The sequence below is a fragment of the Camellia sinensis genome, chromosome 1 (assembly GCF_055761805.1).
Source record: "Camellia sinensis isolate YWXY chromosome 1, ASM5576180v1, whole genome shotgun sequence".
Taxonomy (NCBI): domain Eukaryota; kingdom Viridiplantae; phylum Streptophyta; class Magnoliopsida; order Ericales; family Theaceae; genus Camellia; species Camellia sinensis.
In genome coordinates this window covers 21,024,592-21,046,664 of record NC_138961.1, presented here as the reverse complement: position 1 = coordinate 21,046,664, position 22,073 = coordinate 21,024,592, and the positions used below count along the sequence as shown (strand labels likewise).

Sequence of the window (22,073 nt, the reverse complement as noted above, 5' to 3'; positions counted from 1 at the left end):
AAGGTCAAATTTATTAAATTTATTGTCGAATCCGACGAGCAAACAGTGGCATATTCAATCAGTATACACATTCCATCACCGGCGATAACTATTCAACTCCCATTGATCTGGTAAATAAATCCTTCATCTGTTATCTGAAAATAAATCCTTCATCCTTCATTTGTTATCTAATTATTTTTCTCCACCTTTCACATGTCACATCAAACTTTCAAAACTTAATTCAAAATACATTTTCAAAACACAATTTAACACTCTATTTAAAAATCATAACCAAACAAATTTTCTACACTCAAATCATAATTCCACAACCCATAAACTCAAAATAATATTTACAAAATATAACCAAAAGCAGGCTAAATTACTCACTTCAGCTCTCTCCTCTCTGCGTTAAACCCTAAATCAGGCCAATTTGGAGACATACTCTTTTACAAATTTTTTAAATAAAAAATCAAATTTTAACCAACTATATGCAATCGTAAATATACATATATCTGTGTTTATATATACACCTACATATAATTGTACGGTCTAGCCTCAGATATGGGCTGCTCTTCCTCTCTTCCAGGTAATGACCTGAAACAATTTTGCGATCTTCATGATTTTGTCGATTTCTTCGATTTTTTAGCTGAATAAGATTGAAATTAATGTTTGTGGAGTGTCTGTGTTTGATTATTTGAGTTTATATATATATATATATATATATTTTTTTTTTTGTATGAAGCGTTGAATCAGCGATCCATTTGGGGATTGATTTAAAATTTGATTAATTGGAGGTAGTTGGTATTTGCAGATAGGACTTCAGGGCGGCCTGATGGACTTAATCCTGATATTGGTGGAGTCTCTGATGCTAAAAATCTAAGGGTGAAGGTAAATTTCCTGTTTTGATTAGGGTAACATAGTTTTTGCAAAAACTTCAATTGGCACTCAATCCTACATAAAATTAAATGTATTTGAGAGAGAGAGAGAGAGAGAGTACCAAGATATGCTTATACTTAATATAGACTGTTCTAAGAGATGCTTTATGATATTAGTTTGAGAACTGCTATGGTTTATATGCTTTGTATACCTTTGATGTTTGGTGGGTTTAGGTTTTATGGTTGAAAAGCTTACAATGTGCAATCATGACTTTAACTTAATGGTTTTTGGCTATATCGATTATTTAGTGATTTTTATGCCTTAGCTCATGGATTTGGGTAGGGATTTGGAAAGGACAAAAGGCAAAAAAAGAAGAAGTGAAATGTGAATGAAATATAACTATATTTCGCCTACATTTTACACACATTTTCCCTTTCCCTTTCCCTTTCCCTTTCCAGATCTCTTTTCAAATCCATGCTCCAAACATAGCCTTAGGGTTAGATCTATCTGAATCTCAATCTTTTAGCTGCAGGACAAGACCGAAGGGTCAAAAGTATTGAACTGTTCCCTTCAAATATCATAGACTTAAGAAAGAGTGTTTACAATCATGCATCTTTCATTGAGGTTGGAAATGTGGATATAACAATTGATAAAAAGATTAAGGAATCATAGTTTGTGTGGGGACTTCAGAAATGGTGGAAACTATGAAGGCAGAAAGTCAAAGAGTACTGTGTTACATAAATGCATACATTATTGATTCTCTTTATTCAGGACAAAGTAAAACTCATAGCTACTTAGCCTCTTTTTTTTCTTTTTTTTTTTGAAGAAAAAAGGATTCTCTGAGATGTCATCACCGCATCTGTGGACTCATGCCCCAGGGTAACTGGTTTCTGGTCTGATTTAACCCAACCCATAGGAAGGGATCCACCACCAAAACACCAATGGAGCTCAACCACACGCTACAGATGAGCTCAGGTTTCAATCAAAGTACAGGGCGAGGTCTCTGTAAAAAGCTAGCTGCAAAGTAGCAAATTCACCCCCTCCCATGAGTCGAACCTGAGTCACGCCTGCGGAGAGGGATGCCTTCTCTACTAGGCCACCATCCCCGGTGGTAGCTCCTTGGCTAGCCTCCTTGTGTCCACTAGGCCACCACCCCCAGTTCGTTTGCAATGTAGTTTGATATTTTCTCTTACACTTCACTTTTTAAAATTTCTTTCTTCTGTAAGGTCTTCTTTCAAATTTCCTAATCTACTTTCCTTTCACAAGAGTGTGGGGAATTTGGAGCAAAGACTAATATAGGAGATAGCTTGGTCTCTTAGAGCTTTTTCTAAGCTAAAAGCATCAATTAGAAAGCAGAATCTAAAAGCACCTCTTCTCCAATTTCTAAATAATCTGTTTGTTTTAGCTTATTGAAGCTATTTCTGCCTAATAAGCTATAAGTAGAAGCTGCACCAAACAGTCTGGCACAGACTCCCAAATTAAAATAAGTTATAATCAGCTTATGGAAGTTGCAACAAATAACCGCATATATGTTTGGACAAGGGGAAGACATTGCATTAGGGTAGTAAGGAAACACATGGCAGCATGCCGTTTGACTGAAGTCACGGTCTTAAACAAGGGTGAGTGCAAAATAGATTCACATATCCGAATCGGAAATGTTGGAAGAAGGTGTTTTTTATTTGAGTTGCTTTGTTTTATAAGTCGTTTATTTTTTGGTACATGCCGCTGATGCATGGGGCTTGTTTACTGAATTTTTTCTTTCCTTTTTCAATCAGGAAAACTATATTATAGTCAAATCTCTACAAAGTGATCACATAGGGGATTTTGATATTTATTTTATTAAAATATAAAGAAATATTTTGAATTTTATTGGAATATTTATTTAATTTAGGATCGATATTGTAGTTTGCACGAGAGTCAATATTGTAGCTATCAATTCCCATCTTGCTATTCCTTCCTAAGAATAGAGAAAGAGATGCCCTTCTTGTGGCTATTACTCTACTCAGTGGTAGCTAATCATTTGTCTATTCCTTCTAAGGGAAGGAAGAGGGTAAGGATTGCCTTTCCTTCCTATCTCTTAGAATAAAGGAGTCTATCCTATGAGCTATCCAAATTCTATGACGAAGTTTACTAAAGGAAAAATGAAAAAGAAAACTAGAAGGCCTTCATTATGTGAAGCAATTTCATTTACCAATGTTTGCTACTGAGAAGCCAAATAGTAAATCTGATAAAGAATGGACCTTGTTGCATCGGCAAGTATTTAGATACATTAGGCAGTGGGTGGATGATAATGTTTTGAACCATATTAGTAGAGAGACACATGCACACTCATTTTGGAACAAACTTGAACAGTTGTATGCTTGAAAGACAGGAAACAATAAAATGTTTTTGATAAAGCAATTGATGACTTTGAAATACCGAGATGGAACCACATTGACAGATCACTTGAGTCTTGAACACATTCCAAGGAATAATTAATCAAGGGAATTTTTAATTTTTATTCAAATCTATACTTTGATGGGGGCGTGGATCGTCCAGGGATTGAAGGCATTAATTGGGTCCCAGTGGATTTAGCGTCTGCTAGTTGGTTGGAAAGACCCTTCGACGAAGATGAGGTGAGACAGGCTGTATTTGAGTGCGACAGAGAAAAGGCTCCTGGCCCAGATGGTTTTTCAATGGCAGTATTTCAAGATTGTTGGGAAATTGTAAAAAGGGATCTTATGAGGGTTTTTTTTGAGTTTTTTGAGAGCGGGCAGGTTAATTTGTGCACCAGTGCATCCTTCATTTGTCTAATTCCCAAGAAGGAGAAGTCAATCAAGATTGGGGATTTTAGACCCATTAGCTTGGTCACATCTCTTTATAAGATTTTAGCTAAAGCGCTTTTTAGAAGGCTAAGAGTTGTCCTGGAGAGAACTATTTCTTCGGCACAAGGTGCATTCGTGCAGGGTTGGCAGATTTTGGATGTAGTTTTAGTGGCCAACGAGATTGTGGAGGAGTATAGGGGACTACGTAAGGAGGGTATTGTATTTAAGGTAGATTTTGAGAAGGCATATGACCATGTTGATTGGGGTTTTGTGGATTTTGTTTTGGAAAGGAAGGGGTTTGGTGTTAGGTGGAGGAAATGGATTTGGGGTTGCTTGTCGTCCTGCAGTATGGCAATTATTGTGAATGGCAAGGCGGGGGATTTTTTCCAAGCATCCAGGGGTCTAAGACAGGGTGATCCTTTATTATCATTTTTGTTTATTTTTGTTGCTGATGTGTTGGGTAGGATTATTGATTTAGCTAAGGATAAGGGTGTCATTGAAGGGTTTGTAGTGGGAAGGGATAGGATAGGTATGACTCACTTACAATTTGCAGATGATACTATTTTCTTCTCATCAAAGGAGGAAAGCAAGGTAGGGAGTCTGCTGAAGATTCTAAGAATTTTTGAAATAGTGTCGGGCCTCAAAGTCAATCTTAGCAAAAGCAGTGTTGTGGGTATTAATTTGGCCGATAGTCATGTGCATAAGGTGGCGGCCATGTTGGGATGTTCAATCGATTCCTTTCCCCTCAAATATTTAGGGCTTTCGTTAGGAGGAGATCCTAGATTGGTGTCTTTTTGGGAACCTGTTCTTGTCAAAATTAGGAAAAAATTGGAGGGATGGAAGCGAGCTTTGTTGTCTAAGGGAGGGAGGTATACATTGGTACAATTCGTATTAGGATCTATTCCTATTTATTTCCTGTTCCTTTTCAAAGTTCCGGTTAACATTGCAAGAAGGATTGAGAAATTGATGAGGGATTTTCTCTGGGAAGGGTGTGAGGAGGGTAAAGGAGTTCATTTGGTTAGGTGGGAGATTGTTTCTCTTTCTAGGGCAAAAGGTGGCTTGGCTATAGGAAACATCGTTGCTAGGAATATTGTTTTTTTGGGCAAATGGTTGTGGAGATTTCCTTTTGACAGTGAGTCGTTATGGTGTTCAGTTATTAAAAGCAAGTATGGAATTCAATCCAATGGTAGGGATTCTAATGTAGTTAATAGAGGCAATCGTCGTTCTTCGTGGAAATCCATTTCTCGTTTGTATCCTCTTGTGTCTAATTGTCTTTCATTCAAAGTGGGGAATGGGGAGAATGTTCGGTTTTGGGAGGATGTTTGGTTAGGGGATGTTTCGTTTGCTAGATCTTTTCCCCTTCTTTACAGGTTGGCTCGTTCTCCGAATGTGTCTATAGCGTTGGTGGTTTGCTCGTCTATGGCACCCATATCCTGGAATTTTGATCTCATTAGAAACTTGAATGATAGGGAGGCGGGGGAATTGGTTTCTTTGTTGGTTGTGCTCAAGGGGGTTTCTCTTTCTTCGTCTTCCGATAGTAGGGTGTGGAATCTTGTCTCTTCTGGGGTCTTTTCATGCAAATCCTTTTTTGATAAGATTATTGATAATCTCTCGGTTCCCTTATTCCCTTTTCATAAGATTCTTTGGAAAACGAGTGTCCCTCATAAAGTGAAGTTTTTCATGTGGTCTTTGGCTCAAAAGGGTGTTACAACTAATGATGTTCTTCAGAGGAGAAGGCCTAATCACTCTCTATGCCCCCAATGGTGTGTGATGTGCAAGAGTAATTTGGAGGTAGCTGATCATCTCTTTCTTCATTGCCCGGTGGCTACAGTATTATGGCAGCATCTTTTCAGATTATGTGATGTGCAGTGGGTTGCTCCACGGGAGTGTATGCATATGCTTCTTATTCGGTTTGACGGGTTTGGGAATACCAAGAAAGCCAAAACAACGTGGTTAGGCATTGTTTTTGCTATTTTTTGGGTTATATGGTTGGAGAGAAATGTTCGAATTTTTGAAGACAAGGAAGTAAGCGTAGAGGCTTTGTGGGATAAGGCTGAAATTTGGCTTCTTTTTGGGCATTTGTGTCTCCTCCTTTTAAAAGAGTCCCTTTATTTTTGATCTCTAGGGATTGGGCTGCTGTTTGCCATTCTTAGAGTTTTGAGTTTTGCGATTGGTTTTGCTTTTTCTTCTCTTTTTTCTTTCCTTGTATGAGAACTTCTTGTCCTCTCTCTCTTTCCCGTTTTAATAAAATTTTGTTGTTATTCAAAAAAAAATAATTAATTAGCTGGCTGGGATGGGTATCAAGTTTGATGATGAGGTATAGGAGTTGTGCTTACTTGGTACATTGCCTGATTCTTGGGAGACGTTCAGAATGTCATTATCTAACTCGGCTCCAGATGGTGTAATCAATATGGATCTGGCTAATAACAGTGTTTTAAATACAGAGATGAGAAGGAAATCACAGGGATCCTCTTCACAATCAAAGGTTTTGGTTACAGAAAGGAGGGGGAGAAATAAGAGCAGAGGTCCTAAGAACAAAGACAAAAGTAGAAGCTAGTCTAACAAGTTTGCTAATATTGAGTACTATCATTGTGGCACGAAAGGGCACATCAAGAAACATTGCAGAAAATTGAAGAGAGAGAACAAGGAGAGAGTGTGAATGAGAAAAAGAACAATGATGAAAAGGTTGATGATGGTGTTGCCACCACTACTTCAGAAGACTTCTTAGTCCTTTACGATGATGATGTCATTAATATTGCATGTCATGACACCAGTTGGGTGATTGATAGTCCCACCTCCATTCATGCTACATCTCGAGAGGAATTCTTCACTTCCTATACACCTGATGACTTTGGGATAGTAAAGATGGGCAATGATGGCTTGGCCAAAATCATTGGTGTTGGAGACGTTCACTTGGAGATGAATAATGGCACTGGGTTGGTTCTTAAAGATGTAAAGCATATTCCTGACATCCGCATGAACTTAATTTCTGCAAGTAAACTTTGATGATGAGGGGTATTGCAGCACCTTCAATGATGGTCAGTAGAAGCTCACTAGGGGTACTATGGCTGTAGCTCAAAGGCAAGAAGTTTTCTCCTTTATACATATTGCAAGCAAGGCTCTCCAAAGGCATTATTAATGCAATAGAGGATGAGTTGACAGTGCAGTTGTGGCATATGAGGCTTGCCATAGGGGGACTCACTGGAATAGTCCTGGCTAATTCTAAGCTAGACATTGCTCTACATGATACTTATTATGTGGTTGCATATTTCCATTATGTACTTTCTATGGGAGCCCTTTTTGCTTTGTTTGCAGGATTTCACTATTGGGTAGGTAAAATCTTTGGTCAGACATACCCTGAAACTTTATGTCAAATCCATTTTTGGATCGCTTTTTTTGGGGTTAATCCGACCTTCTTTCCTATGCATTTCTTAGGGCTTTCGGGTATGCCACCTTGCATTCCAAATTATTATGCTGGTCATATGCCCTTAGCAGTTTTGGCTCTTATATATCCGTAGTTGGGATTTGTCATTTCGTGGTCGTAACAATCACTTCAAGTAATGGAAACAACAAAAGATATTCTCCAAGTCCTTCCTTGGGTTGTTGAATAGAATCCAACCACGTTGGAATGGATGGTACAAAGTCCTCTAGCTTTTCATACTTTTGGAGAACTTCTAGCTATCAAGGAGACGAAAAGCTATGTGAAGTAAAAGAAGAAAAGGTTGCTGATCGTTACTAAGAACCTAACAGAACTTTCATAATGTGGGTTTTAAAACCACTTGATATGGCAGGAAATGTGGATACCCATAAGTCTACTTCGGGTTATTTGATCACTTTCTTAGGCGGAGTTGTTTCTTGGCAGTCAAGGTTGCAAAAATGTGTTGCACTCTCTACAACAGAGGTAGAGTTTATTGCAGCAATGGAAGCTTGTAAAGAGTTGTTATGGATGTAAAAGTTCTTGATGGAGCTTGGTTTCAAACAACAACAATATGTGTTGTTTTGTGATAACCAAAGTGCTATTCACTTGGCTAAGAACTCTACATTCCATTCAAGGTCGAAGCATATCGACATGAGGTACCATTGGATAATAGAAATTCTTAATCATAAGTTGCTAGAATGTTTCTGATATGTTAACAAAAGCTCTAGTAAGGGAGAAGCTAGAGACTTGTTGCTCGATCGCCAGGATGGAGAATCCCTCCACCTAGTCGAAAAGGATGAGATTAAGGGGTTGTTTGGGATATTCTAAATAAGTGTACTTTTTGACTTTTTATGAAATATGGGTTGGGTTTGAAGTAATGTGGTAGAGAGGTGATGTGACTTAAATAAAATGATGTGACTTAAATAGGATAGTGACTTTTTGACTTTTTGATTTTTTTTAAAGATGCCAAACTTAGCCTAAGTGTTGGGTTGGGTTTCTCTCCTATGTGGAGGATGGCCCAAACATTTTGGTAAAGCTCGTGTGAGCTACTTAAGCCCACATGGAGAGAAGCTAGGTTTTTTGGCCCATTTGTGAGGGAGTATTTAAGCTCCATTTTGCTGCTAGAAAATTTGATAGAGAAGGAGACAAAAGCACCAACAAAACAGAGAAGAAAAAGGAATACAACAGTTTTTGTTAAACTCTGTCGAGCTTTGATCAAACAGTTCGATCGGCAAGCATTCGTAGTCTGATTGAGTTGAAATTTGGTAGGCGAGTTCACAACTCAAGGCTCTAAGATCTGATCGGTGGAGATTAGACTTCGAGCATTTTGAAGCTAGTTTTCTGGGTCAGAACAGTACCCTGTTTTTGGTGAGTTCTCTCTTTTTTAGTTGCCAAGAATGTTTATTTCTTGAGTTTGTATCTTTGTTGTTTGCCTCTAGTTATAATTAGAAAGAACTTGTTGTACACCAATTATTTGTTAATAGTGGAGATTTTGGCGGACTATGGTCTTGTGGTTTTTCCTCCTCACACCGAGAAGGTTTTTCACATGAAAATTGCTTGTGTGTTTTTGTGTGTGCGCCTTTAGATCCTTTTTGTTATATATATTGTGCTCTATTTAGTTGTTTCCCAAAGTCACCAGGTGTATAGGAAGTGAAAAATTCCTCTCGAGATGTAGCATGAATGCAGGCGCGACTATCAATCATCTCAAAGTCTTCTGAAGTTGTGGTGGTGGCAACAAGATCATCAACCTTTTCATCATTGTTCTTTTTCTCATTCACTCTCTCCTTATTCTATCTCTTCAATTTTCTGCAATGTTTCTTGGTGTGCCCTTTTATGCCACAATGATAGCACTCAACATTAGCAAACTTGTTGGACTTGTTTCTGCTTTTATCTTTGTTCTTAGGACCTCTGCTTTTACTTCTGCCCCTCCTTTCTGTAACCAAAACCTCTGACTGTGAAGAGGATCCTTGTGATTTCCTTCTCATCTCTTTATTTAAAACATTGCTCTTAGCTAGATCCATATTGTTTACACCATCTAGGGCCGAGTTAGATAATGACATTCTGAATGTCTCCCAAGAATCAGGTAATGTACCAAGTAAGCACAACTCTTGTACCTTATCATCAAACTTGATACCCATCCCAGCCAGCTGATTAATTATTCCTTGGAATGTGTTCAAGTGATCTGTCAATGGGGTTCCATCTTGGTATCTCAAAGTCATCAATTAGTTCATCAGAAACATTTTATTGTTTCCAGTCTTTCGGGCATACAATTGTTCAAGTTTGTTTCAAAGTGAGTGTGCATGTGTCTCTTCACTAATATGGTTCCAAACATTATCATCCACCTACTGCCTAATGTATCCACATACTTGTCGATGCAACATGGTCCATTCTTCATTAGATTTACTATCTGGCTTCTCAGTTGCAAACACTAGTAAATGAAATTGCTTCACATAAAGGTTTTCCATTTTTCCTTTTCAAGTGATAATTAGAACCATTCAAAGTAACCATTTTACTCAAATTAGCTTCCATCATTCAACACATGATGCTCAACAATATGAACCTGGCTCTGATACCACTTTGATGGGAGAAACAAACACCGATTCAACAATCCAAATCAAACAAAAATTAGCGGAAATAAAATATTCTTCCTCTTTATGCGAATCTATTAGGAAGCAACTAAATAGAGCAAATATATATAACAAAATGGATCCAAAGGCACAAGCACAAAAACACACGAGCAATTTTTACGTAAACTTTTTTGGTGTGAGAAGGAAAAACAACGGGACCGTAGTCCACCAAAATCTCTACTATCAACAAATAATGGGTGTACAACAAGTTCTTCTTAGTTATAACTAGAAGCAAACAACAAAGATACAAACTCAAGAAATAAACACTCTTGGCAATAAAAAAGGAAAGATCTCACCAAAAATAGGATACTGTTCAAATCTTAGAGCCTTGAGTTGTGAACTCGCCTACCAAATTTTAGCTCAATCGGACCACGAATGCTTGTTGATCGAATTGTTTGATCAAAACTGGATAGGGTTTATAAAAAACTGTTGTTTTCTTTTTTTCTTCTCTGTTTTGTGGGTGCTCTCGTCTCTCTCTCTCTCTCTCTCTCTCTCTCTCTCTCTCAGATTTTCTAGTACCAAAATGGAGCTTAAATACTCTCTTACAAATGGGCCAAAAAACCAAGCTTCTCTCCATGTAGGCTTAAGTAGCTCACATGGGCATTACCAAAATGCTTGGGTCATCCTCTACATAGGAGGGAAACCCAACCCAACACTTAATCTCCTCTTTTTCGACTAGGTGGAGGGATTCTCTATCCCAGCGATCGAGTAACAAGTCTCAAGTTTCTCCCTTGCTAGAGTTTTTGTTAACATATCAGAACCATTATCATCAGTATGAATTTTTCTAAGTTCTAACAACTTATGATTAAGAATTTCTTTTATCTAATGGTACCTCATGTCGATGTGCTTCGACCTCGAATGGAATGCATAGGAAGTGAAGAATTCCTCTCGAGATGCAACATGAATGGAGGCACTACTATCAATCACCCAGCTGGTGTCCTCTCTCTTGAGGCCAATGTGAATTCCTCTTCTTCATAATCTGCACTAACTGTGGCATCTTTTCCTGGGGCAAACTCTGCAACCCAACACTCAATCTATGCTTCTCCTCCATGCTCATTTGCCTCTTGTTAGGATCCTTCGCCTTCGGCTTTGGTTTGGGCTTCGCCACAGCCTTGAGCTTCACTGCAGCTTTCAGCTTCACGGCAGCCTTCGGTTTCACAGCAGCTTTTGGCTTCGCAGCTGGCTTGGCCTTTGCTGCTGGCTTGGGCTTCACAGCGGCTTTAGCTTTTGGCGCAGCAGCTTTTGTCTTAGCCGGAGCCTTCTTTTCCTTTTTCGCTTTTACAGCCTTCGGCTTTGCAGCAGCCTTCGGCTTTGCTTCCCTCTGGTGGCTCCCCAGGTTCCACCTGAGCTGCATGATTCATTTATAGCTGCAATTGATAAGGGAAGTATTAGAACAATGCCCAATAGAAGTATGCCAGCTGCTCCTTACCCTACTCTTGGAGCACTATTAATAGGTGATGCTTTCAACATGCGTCATCCTTTAACTGGTGGAGGAATGACTGGAGCCCTGTATAAGGTGTTTTGTGCATCTCCTGATCAAGCAAGGAAGGAAATGCGTGAAGCATGTTTTGATTATTTGAGCCTTGGAGGTGTGTGTTCAACAGGACCAGTGGCTTTACTCTCTGGTCTAAATCCTAGCCCATTGAGCTTGATACTCCATTTCTTTGCTATAGCCATTTATGGTGTTGGCCGTCTCTTGCTATCATTTCCTTCCCCTAAGCGCCTGTGGATAGCAGCTAGATTATTTTTGGGTGCATCGGCTATCATTTTTCCCCTCTTTCTCTCACATGGGCTTGTCCCCTCTCTCTCCTCCGTTTGATTTCAAAATCCATTATTTTTATTTATTTTCTCCAAACCACTTTCCTTATTTCCCCCATCTTTCATTTTGATTTCAAATATATTTTTATTATTTCTTTCTTTATTTTTCTTTCACATTATTTTTTAATCTTTTTCAAATTCCATTCATACCATATAGCTTTGCACACCAAACCATCTTTTATTCATCTCAGGGATCAACCCCGATCACAATTTTAACAAAAAAAAAAAAAAGCAACCACAACAACACAAACCACAACACCACAAGATTTGTTTTCTTTTCTGCAGACGGCCACCCACCGACCTCACTTTTTCGCCTATTCCGCCGGTCTTTTCTTCTTGCCTCCGTCCTGGGCGGCCCTTGACGGTGTTGCCTCCGTGTTTCCCACTCCACTGGGCACGATCACTCCACCCTGCTCCTCCACTACAGCATATGGCGGACCTCCAAATCGGAACATAACGGTGACCTTCCGCTTCAGCTCCTTATTTTCCGCCTTTAGCACACTTATCTCTGCTCGCGCATCCTTATACATGCGTTGGAGCAGAGCCAGTTGGGCGTTTAACTGCTGCACCTCATTTGTCCTACTCTGCAGCCGGTGCGACAAGTTTGTGACCGCAGTCATAGTTTTAACACAGGACTTCAATGTATACTGATTAGCTTCAATATCCGTTTGCACTGCCATTTTTTGCTCCACCGACCGCATCGGAAAGTTCAACGGAGCAAAACCAGAGGTGTTTGGTTGAGGTTCACAAGCCACCGCACCAGTTATCTCTCTTGTTGACTCGTTGAGGTCGGGAAAGAGAGTGAGCAGACCACGGGAAGAAGAGGCTATGTTCTGGGTAGCTAAACGGGAAGAAGAAGCCATGTTTTTGGGTTGCTGAGTGTTTCAGAGAAGGGTTGGTTACAGAATGTTACAGAGAACGAAGAGGTTTCAACTGGTTTGTTATGCTTCCAAGCCTCAGACTTCGCTTTGGTTTATAAAGACAGAGACGACGAGGCCGACACGCGCTCTGTCAATCACGTGCATCGCCGCGTGTCAGGCGCCCCTTTTGATGGCTCGACGCTTTCTGTCGGGCACGTCTTTTGATGAAGTGGGCGCGCCTTTTGATGGCACGCCTTTTGATGGCATGCCTTTTTATGGATTGGGCACGCCTTTTGATGGCACGCCTTTTGAAAGATTGGGCACGCCAGGGTGCGACTTTTTAAGGGTCCGACAAGACTCTGTAAACTGTCCCGACATTGATTCCGGTTAGCTCCTTCATGGGTCCGACAAGACTCTGTAAACTGTCCTGACATTGATTCCGGTTAGTTTCTACAAGGGTCCGACAAGACTCTGTAAACTGTCCCGACATTGATTCCGGTTAGTTTCTACAAGGGTCCAGCAAGACTCTGTAAACTGTCACAACAACTGTCACAACAGTGTCTGCTACAACGGTCCGACATGACCCCATAAACTGTCTTCTACATCGGTCTGACACCGCCATACAGTGTCCTCTACAACGTTATGACACCACCATCCAGTGTCTTCACCAATGGTCTGACACGACCATACAGTGTCTCTTATCCTCTTTTATTTTTATGTATTTTCTTGTTTTGTTACTCTCTCCAAACTCAAGTTGGTTAGTTCCTATCCCCCTTGAGTTTGCGGGGGCTGTTAAAATCCACCTACTCTCCACCTACTTCACCCACTTAAACCTACTCCACTAAACCTAACCCACTACACCACTACCACCTCACCTACTCCACTAAACCTAACCCACTACACCACTACCACCTCCACTTCACCTACTCCTTACCTACTACACACTCACCCTCTTCTATATATAGGAATCATGAATCATTGTAATAGATATCAATATAAATCAATCAATAATACAATTCTCTATTTCTCTTTATACATTAAATTTCTACACTCAGATAATGCAAATATATCTTGGTGGGCATGCTAATATGACGTATCTAAGACAACGGAAAACATAGAATATGAATGGACTTGCTGTGGCTTGAGGAGAGAGAGTGGAGAGTCTATGCTGTAACATGGGATTCAATGATTAGTCATACCAATGTTAGATAGTGTCAAATATTTTCTCTTAAATTGCCATTTTGACTAGTTAAGGCTTTACTTATCCTGTTTGAGATGATTTCTTACATTTCTACCACCCATGTTTGTCGTAGTATAATGTAGGTTCATGTGGTTTGACATCATAGTCCGCTTTAATTTTTGTGTGCCTGTTAGGGAGGCGTGGGGATTATGCGCGTTGTTAGAGATAAAATTAAAAGCTTATTGGATTTAGTATGACTGATCATATTATGGATTTCAAGATTGGGGCCCTTCTTTTTATTGCCTGAATGTGGCTAGTCTTTTGTTCAACCATTGTCTGCAGCTGGTGCTATTAGGGGATTCTGGTGTAGGGAAAAGCTGCATTGTTCTTCGCTTTGTTCGTGGTCAGTTTGATCCAACATCAAAGGTAAGGATGCTTCATTGCATTGGTTTGGTAACATCTCGTGTTTTTTCAGTTTTGGTGTAAGTTGTGGTCAATCATTTGGCAATTTGAGTATTTATACTCTCTTAAATACCCAGAAATTAAGTACATGAAAGATGCACTTATATTTGTCACTTTTTTTTCTTGCAAAAATTTCAGGTAACAGTTGGAGCTTCATTTTTGTCGCAAACAATTGCCTTGCAAGATTCTACAACAGTGAAGTTTGAAATATGGGATACTGCTGGTCAAGAGAGGTATTACTGTTGGCTAAAATCAATATATATATTAATTATATTTATTTTTGTTACCAATTTCACCTTCCCAGAATCATTTTAAGACTCTTTTGAGAGAGCATATTAACGTCTAATCCTGGACGTGTCTTGTTCAGGTATGCAGCACTGGCACCACTATATTACCGTGGTGCTGCAGTTTCAGTTATCGTGTATGATATAACAAATCCTGATTCGTTCAATAAAGCACAGTATTGGGTTAAGGTATGATTTGCACATATTGGAAGATGATTTTCTCTATTTCAGTTTTGGTTTATTAGTTGTAGGATATAGTTAAATGCATTCTAATTTTCTTCAATCAGGATTTAATGTAGAAAGGGCTGGTTTAAGACAATAGCTTTTTTTGTGAGACTACAGTGGAAACTCAATATTGTTGTTAAAGTAAAGCATCAGATTTGGTATTGTCAAGATAATTATGTAAAATTTGGAGGTATAGGATTTAGAAGCGCAAAACTGATTGAAAATTTTGGATGTTGAAAGTTTGTTGAGAGATGAAAATCAAAAGGACTTGACATATCAGTTTTTTTTAGCACCGGATGGATCTTAATGAAACATGTTTCATTGATTAACTATGGAAAACTGACAATGGCACTATAGAAATGCTAGCTAGTTTAAAGATGAATAAGTGGTTTTCCATTGCTAATGAATTGCAATCTTGGATTGGCTAAAGCTCCCCCTTGAAATAGAGTTCGTGAGAACTGCAAAGTGGTGATATTTGTGGTTATTTTAATACTTGTCTCCTCCAACCTTGACTCACGTCGAAAATAGTTGTCCAGGAATATAGAGGACATTCTACAGTAAATTATTGCAAAAAATTTTAAACAAGGATTGTCTTCTCATCTCCTTACAAGTTAAAAGTCTACTAAAGATAGAAAGAGATTCAATTTCAAGAGTAACCCACTAAAAATCTAGCTATTTATGTTTTGAAACACATGTAAGTAGGCTTTCCTGTTGAATAGTTTGTTTAAAAAATTTTAGAAAAGCTTGAGCATTGTGTATTCATCATTTATATTGTTGGGTCTTCATCTTTACACTCTTGTTCTTTTCTCATCTTTGTTTCCTCCCTCTTGTGATTTAATGTGCCTTGAGCATCAAAAATTAAGGTTTCTTCTTCTTCTTTGCTTTACACTCTTGTTCTCTTTTCACCTTTGTTCTCCTTGCTCCTGTGGTTCACAACTTGGACATTTGTGTGACCACCCAAAAATCAAGTTGTACGATCCACAAATGTTTTCTTAATTTTTTATAAATTGCTGACTATGCTATTGTGTGTATTCATTACTATTGATTTATTGTGGCTTGCTACAGGAACTACAAAAACATGGAAGCCCTGATATAGTCATGGCTTTAGTTGGTAACAAAGCCGATCTTCAAGAGCAACGTGAAGTACCAATTCAAGTGAGTGGCCAACTTGAGTACTGGACGTTACTTACATCAGCTTTTCCTTTGTATTTACAAATCAAGATTTAGTTTGCTAACTTAACACATTCATTTATTTATATCTTTTCCCCTGAAGGATGGCGTTGACTTTGCTGAGAAGAATGGAATGTTTTTCATTGAGACATCTGCAAAGACAGCTGATAATATAAATCAGCTGTTTGAGGTATGTTCAGAACACAAAATATTTGATTTTTTGCCGATCAATTAATGAAAGGAAAACCACTGCCTCTCTATGAAAGGCTACCCATATCTATAATTTAAAGGTAAACGTACCATTGTTTCAAAATGATTTTCTGCTTGTATTTGACCATGTATATCATTTATTATCATTTATAGTTTTGAAAAAGATAATAAACAAAAATAAATATTGATTTGAACAACATATTTTAGTAAACTTCAAAAATAAAAAAAACTTACAATACTAAATGTTAACGTCATTGGTTCTTGTCTTCCTGTGTAACAAACTGTTTTTGTTTTAGTAAACTTATGTTATACGATGTGTTGTTATCAGGGCTTCCCCAAATCGTTGCATTGGGGCTTTGTTGAATTGTCTCGAGTATTTATTTTCATGACTTAACATTCTAGCTGTTTCCTTCTGGCTGCCCCTTTCTCATGCATTTAGTACTATGATAATTTAAATCCATTATATGTATTGTTAGAATTTCTCTCCACACCTACCATCTCCACTAGCACCCACTTCACCTACCACCTCCACTACACTACACCTACTACCACTTTCTTTTCTATTTATAGAAGTTGTAATTTGTAATCCAATATATATCAATCAATAAACATCAATCAATATTACAGAAATTTCAACATGGTATCAGAGCAAGGTTGAGAAGCTAGTAATTCTGCTTCACCGGCGGGCGGCAGCCTCGCCTTGGCCGCCTGCCGGACCTCTACACATACCTTGATCACTCTGCATGTGCTTCCTCCCCAGCTGCTGTCCAAGCACAAACACAAACACTAGACACAAGCCCCATCTCCGAAAATCGACTCCCAACGGTCACTGAATGGTAATAGTGGCTTACTGCAACAGAGCCATTCCGTCGCCGAACCCATACAATTGTTCCAACGCTGCAATCAACCACACCTGTTCCCTTATCCGAACTGCCCATCTCTCTCATCTAACTACTCTGTCTCCTCCGTCGCGCCCGTCGGTCTCTCTCCCTCCCTTCGTCGTCGTCGTCGATCTTGCAAGGCGACAGAGCCAAAAATCACTCGCGGTGGCGCCGCCCTCACCGTCTGAGTTCCGCCGCAAATCTAATCTAGATCTACGCCGTCATCTCTCTTCTCTAACGCCGCCTCAATCTCCGCCAGTTGCGGATGATCGAAGCACCGATGGTCTCTGCCAGTCGCCGCGATTTCTGCGATCTCGATCGCTCTCTGATCTCCCTCACCGGCAAGGTCAGATCGACTGCCGTCCTTATTGAAACCTTATTCGAAGGAGTGGCAAGATCACACTCGACGTTGAGATCTGGCAACATCAACAGAATAACGGAGGACAATTGTTCTATGGCTTCGTCTGCCATGGCCTCCGCCGTTCCCTCCCTCGTCCTGGCTCGCGGCCCCCGAATCGAGTCGGTGCCAGAGATTCCTCTCGTTGTTAGCGATTCGACTGAGGGCATCGAGACGACCTCTTCGGCAATCACAGCTCTGAAGTCCCACCAGGCTTTCCCATTCATCTATTATTATTATTATTATTATTATTATTCCCTTCTTTTACACCCGACCCTCTCTCTGCACAGACATCATGATTCTCATTTTTTATTTTAACAGACTTCCCACAATGTGCTGTCGCCACACTCATCATTCCTTCCACTAGAGTCTATAACATATATATATATATATATATATATTTTTTGATTAAAAAAAAAAAAAAAAAAAAAAAAAAAAAAAAAAAAAAAAGCGGAAGACATGCACACCAACCTTCTTTTATTCATGGGAGTTCACCCCGATCACCATTTTACACAAAAAAAAAAAAAAAAAAAAAAAAAAGAAAGAAAACATCCAACACTCACAAACAACAGATTTGTTTTCTTTTTCTGCAGACGGTCACCCACCGACCTACTCTGCCGCTGGTCTCTTTTTTTTGCTTCCGTCCTGGGCGGCCCTTGACGGTGTTGCCTCCGTGTTTCCCCCGCCACCGAGCACATTTACTCCGTGCTCCTCCACTGCAGCATATGGCGGACCTCCAAATCGGAACATCACGGTGGCCTTCCGCTTCAGCTCCTTATTTTCTGCTTTCAACACACTTATCTCTGCTCGCGCATCCTTATACATGCGTTGGAGCAGAGCCAGTTGGCCGTTCAAATGCTGCACCTCATTTGTTCTACTCTGCAGCCGGTTCGACAAATTTGTAACCGCAGTCATGGTTTCCACACATGACTTCAGTGTATATTGATTGGCTTCAACATCTGACTGCCCTGCCATTCTTTGCTCCACAGCCCGCATCGGAAAGTTCAACGGAGCAAACTCCGGGGCGCTTGGTTGAGTTTCCAGTGCCACCGCACCAGTTCTCTCTCTCGTTGACTCGTTGAGGTCGGGAAAGAGGGTGAGCAGCCCGCGGGAAGACGATGAAGCCATTTTCTAGGCACCAGAGTGTTACACAGTATCTCTCTCAAAACTCTCTCTCAGAAAACAGAGTGTTACAGAATCTCTCTCCAAAATCTCTCTCAGAATTTCTCTCGCAGGTTTTTTGCCTCAGCCTCAGCCTCAGCCTCTGTCTTATAGCCGAGGCAGCCACGCGCATCGCGCGCCTCTTGCCACCAGCCGACAAACGGGCACGCAAGCCAAGGTGCCCACGTGCCTCGCCATCATGTCCGGTACACCTTTTGATGAATTAGGGCACGCCTTTTGATGGCACGCCTTTTGAAAAATTGAGCGCACCTTTTGAGGATGCGATTTTTTAAGGGTCCGACAAGACTCTATAAACTGTCCCGACATTTGATACCGGTTAGCTTTTTTAAGGGTCCGCCAAGACTCTGTAAACTGTCCCGACATTGATTCCGGTTAGCTCCTTTATGGGTCCGACAAGACTCTATAAACTGTCCCGACATAGATTCCGGTTAGTTTCTACAAGGGTCCAGCAAGACTCCGTAAACTGTCACAACATTGTCTTCTACAACAGTCCGACATGACCCCATAAACTGTCTTCTACAACGGTCCGACATGACCCCATAAACTGTTTTTCTACAACGGTCCGACATGACCCCATAAACTGTCTTCTACAACGGTCCGACATGACCCCATAAACTGTCTTCTACAGCGGTCTGACACCGCCATTCAGTGTCCTCTACAACGTTATGACACCACCATTCAGTGTCTTCATCAACGGTCTGACACGACCATACAGTGTCTCCTATCCTTTTTTATTTTTCTGTATTTTCTTGTTTTGTACACTCTCTCCAAACTCAAGTTGGTTAGTTCCTATCCTCCTTGAGTTTGCGGGGGGCTGTTAGAATTTCTCTCCACACCTACCATCTCCACTAGCACCCACTTCACCTACCACCTCCACTACACTACACCTACTACCACTTTCTTTTCTATTTATAGAAGTTGTAATTTGTAATCCAATATATATCAATCAATAAACATCAATCAATATTACAGAAATTTCAACATGTATTTTTAAATTAGTAATTATATTACTTGACAATAATTATCAAAAGTTGTAGTGGATACTTCAGACATTGCAACTAGAAATGATCCTATGATATCGTCCTTGAAAAGCTTGGGTAGTATTATCTTCATGTCAAATGGATACATGCTCCCTGTGAAAGTTGGAGCTCATACTTTTTTTTTTGGGCAGGAAATTGCTAAGCGACTGCCACGCCCATCCCTTTCATGAATTTAGTGCTCTGAAAATTAGCATGGAGTAGCCCATATGAAGGGTATTGATTACCTGTGTGTAATATTATGTGCATATTGTCATAAACTTCATCTTTCTACACTGATTCTCTGTTTGATTCCATCATTTTAGTTTTAAGCTGTAAAATCATGAATTGTGCTCAACCACGAGATCAAGGTAAGATTCTTGTTGCGGGATACATGTATTCTAACTTTGATATAATAATATTCAGGCATCTTTTGACAATTGACTGCCCTGTCGAAATGCATTCCAATGCAATCTACGTGACTTCTGAAAGTTGTAAGCTCACCTTCTTTATGTGCTCTCTAACTCAGCTCTTCACTTTTAAATAATCCTCTGCACCATTGTTGCATGTGGCTGCATGTTTGACGTGAGCCAAATTCCGTCCATCCTTTCCGCTTCATCTTTGGTGACAGGATTTTGGGCGACTCCCATAATTTTAGTTGGAAATTTTGTTGCAGACATAAATACTCATTATCATAAAGAGTCATTTGCATGTGTCCTAGTAATTTTAGGAGGAAACACTAGATCCCAAAATGTACATCGGTAATGGATTCTTTTCTTTTAATTTGGGTTTGGGTCCGTTTGATAATTGATCAGATTCGAACATCAACATCTGCTTCACAATAACTCGTATGTTATTCTCAGGCTCAAGATATCAATTTAGAAACTCCATGTTTAGCCCTTAGAGAAAGTACAGTAGGCCTACCTAATATATTGTCGCATGGTATTATTGACCAATGACTTCAAATGAAGCCGGGTAGAGATAACTTGATCGGTTAAGCATGAGACTGGATCGGTCTCACCTTATTCATTTGGTAGGTTGTCCTATTGATTGGTTACACTAATTCGGTTCCTATACCAAATGTAATCACTGTTCAATTTTTGATTTCGGAATCTATTTTTTAGAAACATTTAATACTAATTTGGTGAGAGAAAAAATTAATGAAAGATGGAAAAAGCACTTGTCATTTTTATATTATTTTCTTTCTTTTGTGGAAAAATGGATTTTGAAAATTCAAAACATCTTTTTAGTATTATTTTTATTAAATTAATTTTTAGTTTTTTAAGGAAATTAATTTAAGTTCTAAAATTTGGATTGAATGGATGAATGTGTCAATCGGTTCATAATATGGTCTGGATCAACCCTAGAAAGTTAATGAGAATCTTATTTCAACCCTCTCTGTCAATAAATAAACACACAATTTGTACTATATGCTTAATCAAAATCTCTGTCACACCAAATATTCCAAATAAAATTGGATGTGAGTATCTCAAAAAGTTGGTAACCCAGAAATTGGATGCGAATCTGGTGAACCGACTTTCCTTTGATCATTTCCGCCGGATTCTGGCACAGTGCATCCAGCAATTCCTTCACATCAAGAAAGTTGGCTGCCGTTATCAGATCGTAAAGAGCTTCCTGACCTCTATCTGCAAACTCAGAGTCCAACGTTTTGAGATCACTGGCTGCTTCGGCTTCAGATTCAGCATGCTTCTTACAGAATTCAATTGCCATCGCGAGTATATTGGCATCGACATTAGGCACTGGAACAGTGTTGGAGGCACATTCATCTTCCATCATGTTTTTTATAGTCTACTGCAATCACCTCTGGTACGATGAATTCCTCTCCATCAGAGTTCCTCAGTATCAGCATCTTCTTCTCCAATGATGATGACATTATGGTATTTGATGGATTGTAATTAGAAGTGGATTATTATGCTACAACCAGACTCCACTTTTCTCAACTACAAAACTTGACTGCTTGATAGAAAACAAACAAGAATGGGTGGTTTTGGGGGTGTGCATCTATATAGAGAGACATATATAGGAGCTCTCTCTCCAAGTTAGATTCGAGGAGGATTTGGAATCCATATATGGAAACTTCCTACTTCTTCATGTGTTTGTTAATTGTAAGCTTTGTTCCCACAAAGACTAAGAAATACATGTGCCAAAATTTTATAAAAAAAATAAAAAAATAAAAAAATTACAAATTTATATTTTGTGGTAGCAAGACCTTGTCAAAAAAAAAAAAAAAAAAAAAGAAGAAAAGATTTATCCACAAATTTATTTAATTTTCACAGGATAAAATTATTTTGTGGTTTGATTATGGAAGAATTGCTTGACAATGGGACAAAGAAAAAAAATTACGAAAACATGGAAAGTGCAAGTGTGATGAAGTGCAACCGTGCAAGCGTAAAGTCGTTCGTGTATTTTCTTTTTCTCTGTTCAACTGTTAAGTAATTCTTTCTAGAACTATCATATTAATTTTGGTCACAATCACTCACTCGTAGTCATCCACAGAGAAAAAGTGAATGGATTCTCTCCTATCATCTAACTTGGAGGTTCCTTGTAGGGCTCATTATGGGCCTTATTTTGACTATATGATGTTCAGTTTGTAAGTCATTGCAAGCATGTTATTCGTAAGGAAATGAGATTGATCAAATAATTGTATGCACATTAAAATAGAT

The 22,073-nt window shown here is 39.3% G+C and overlaps 2 protein-coding genes across 3 annotated transcripts; one reads left to right on the top strand and one right to left on the bottom strand.

Annotated features, from left to right (window-relative positions):
* Positions 1-361: 361 nt before the first annotated feature.
* Positions 362-19,829, top strand: LOC114310459 (ras-related protein RABF1-like). 2 transcript variants are annotated; one of them, XM_082873212.1, is made up of 8 exons: positions 362-565; positions 791-867; positions 13,905-13,988; positions 14,163-14,257; positions 14,392-14,497; positions 15,599-15,688; positions 15,807-15,893; positions 19,545-19,829. In XM_082873212.1, exons 1-8 carry the CDS (start codon positions 541-543, stop codon positions 19,581-19,583), a joined length of 603 nt encoding a protein of 200 aa, XP_082729338.1. In that variant the 5' UTR covers positions 362-540; the 3' UTR covers positions 19,584-19,829. The 2 variants fall into 2 exon arrangements, with proteins under 2 accessions (XP_082729338.1, XP_082729342.1); XM_082873216.1 differs by having other exon boundaries at positions 385-565; positions 15,599-15,705.
* A 994-nt stretch (positions 19,830-20,823) lies between these two features.
* LOC114310431 (SKP1-like protein 6) lies at positions 20,824-21,186 on the bottom strand. Its single transcript, XM_028256407.2, has one exon. The coding sequence runs from the start codon at positions 21,184-21,186 to the stop codon at positions 20,824-20,826; it is 363 nt and encodes a 120-aa protein (XP_028112208.2).
* Between the last annotated feature and the right edge of the window lie 887 nt (positions 21,187-22,073).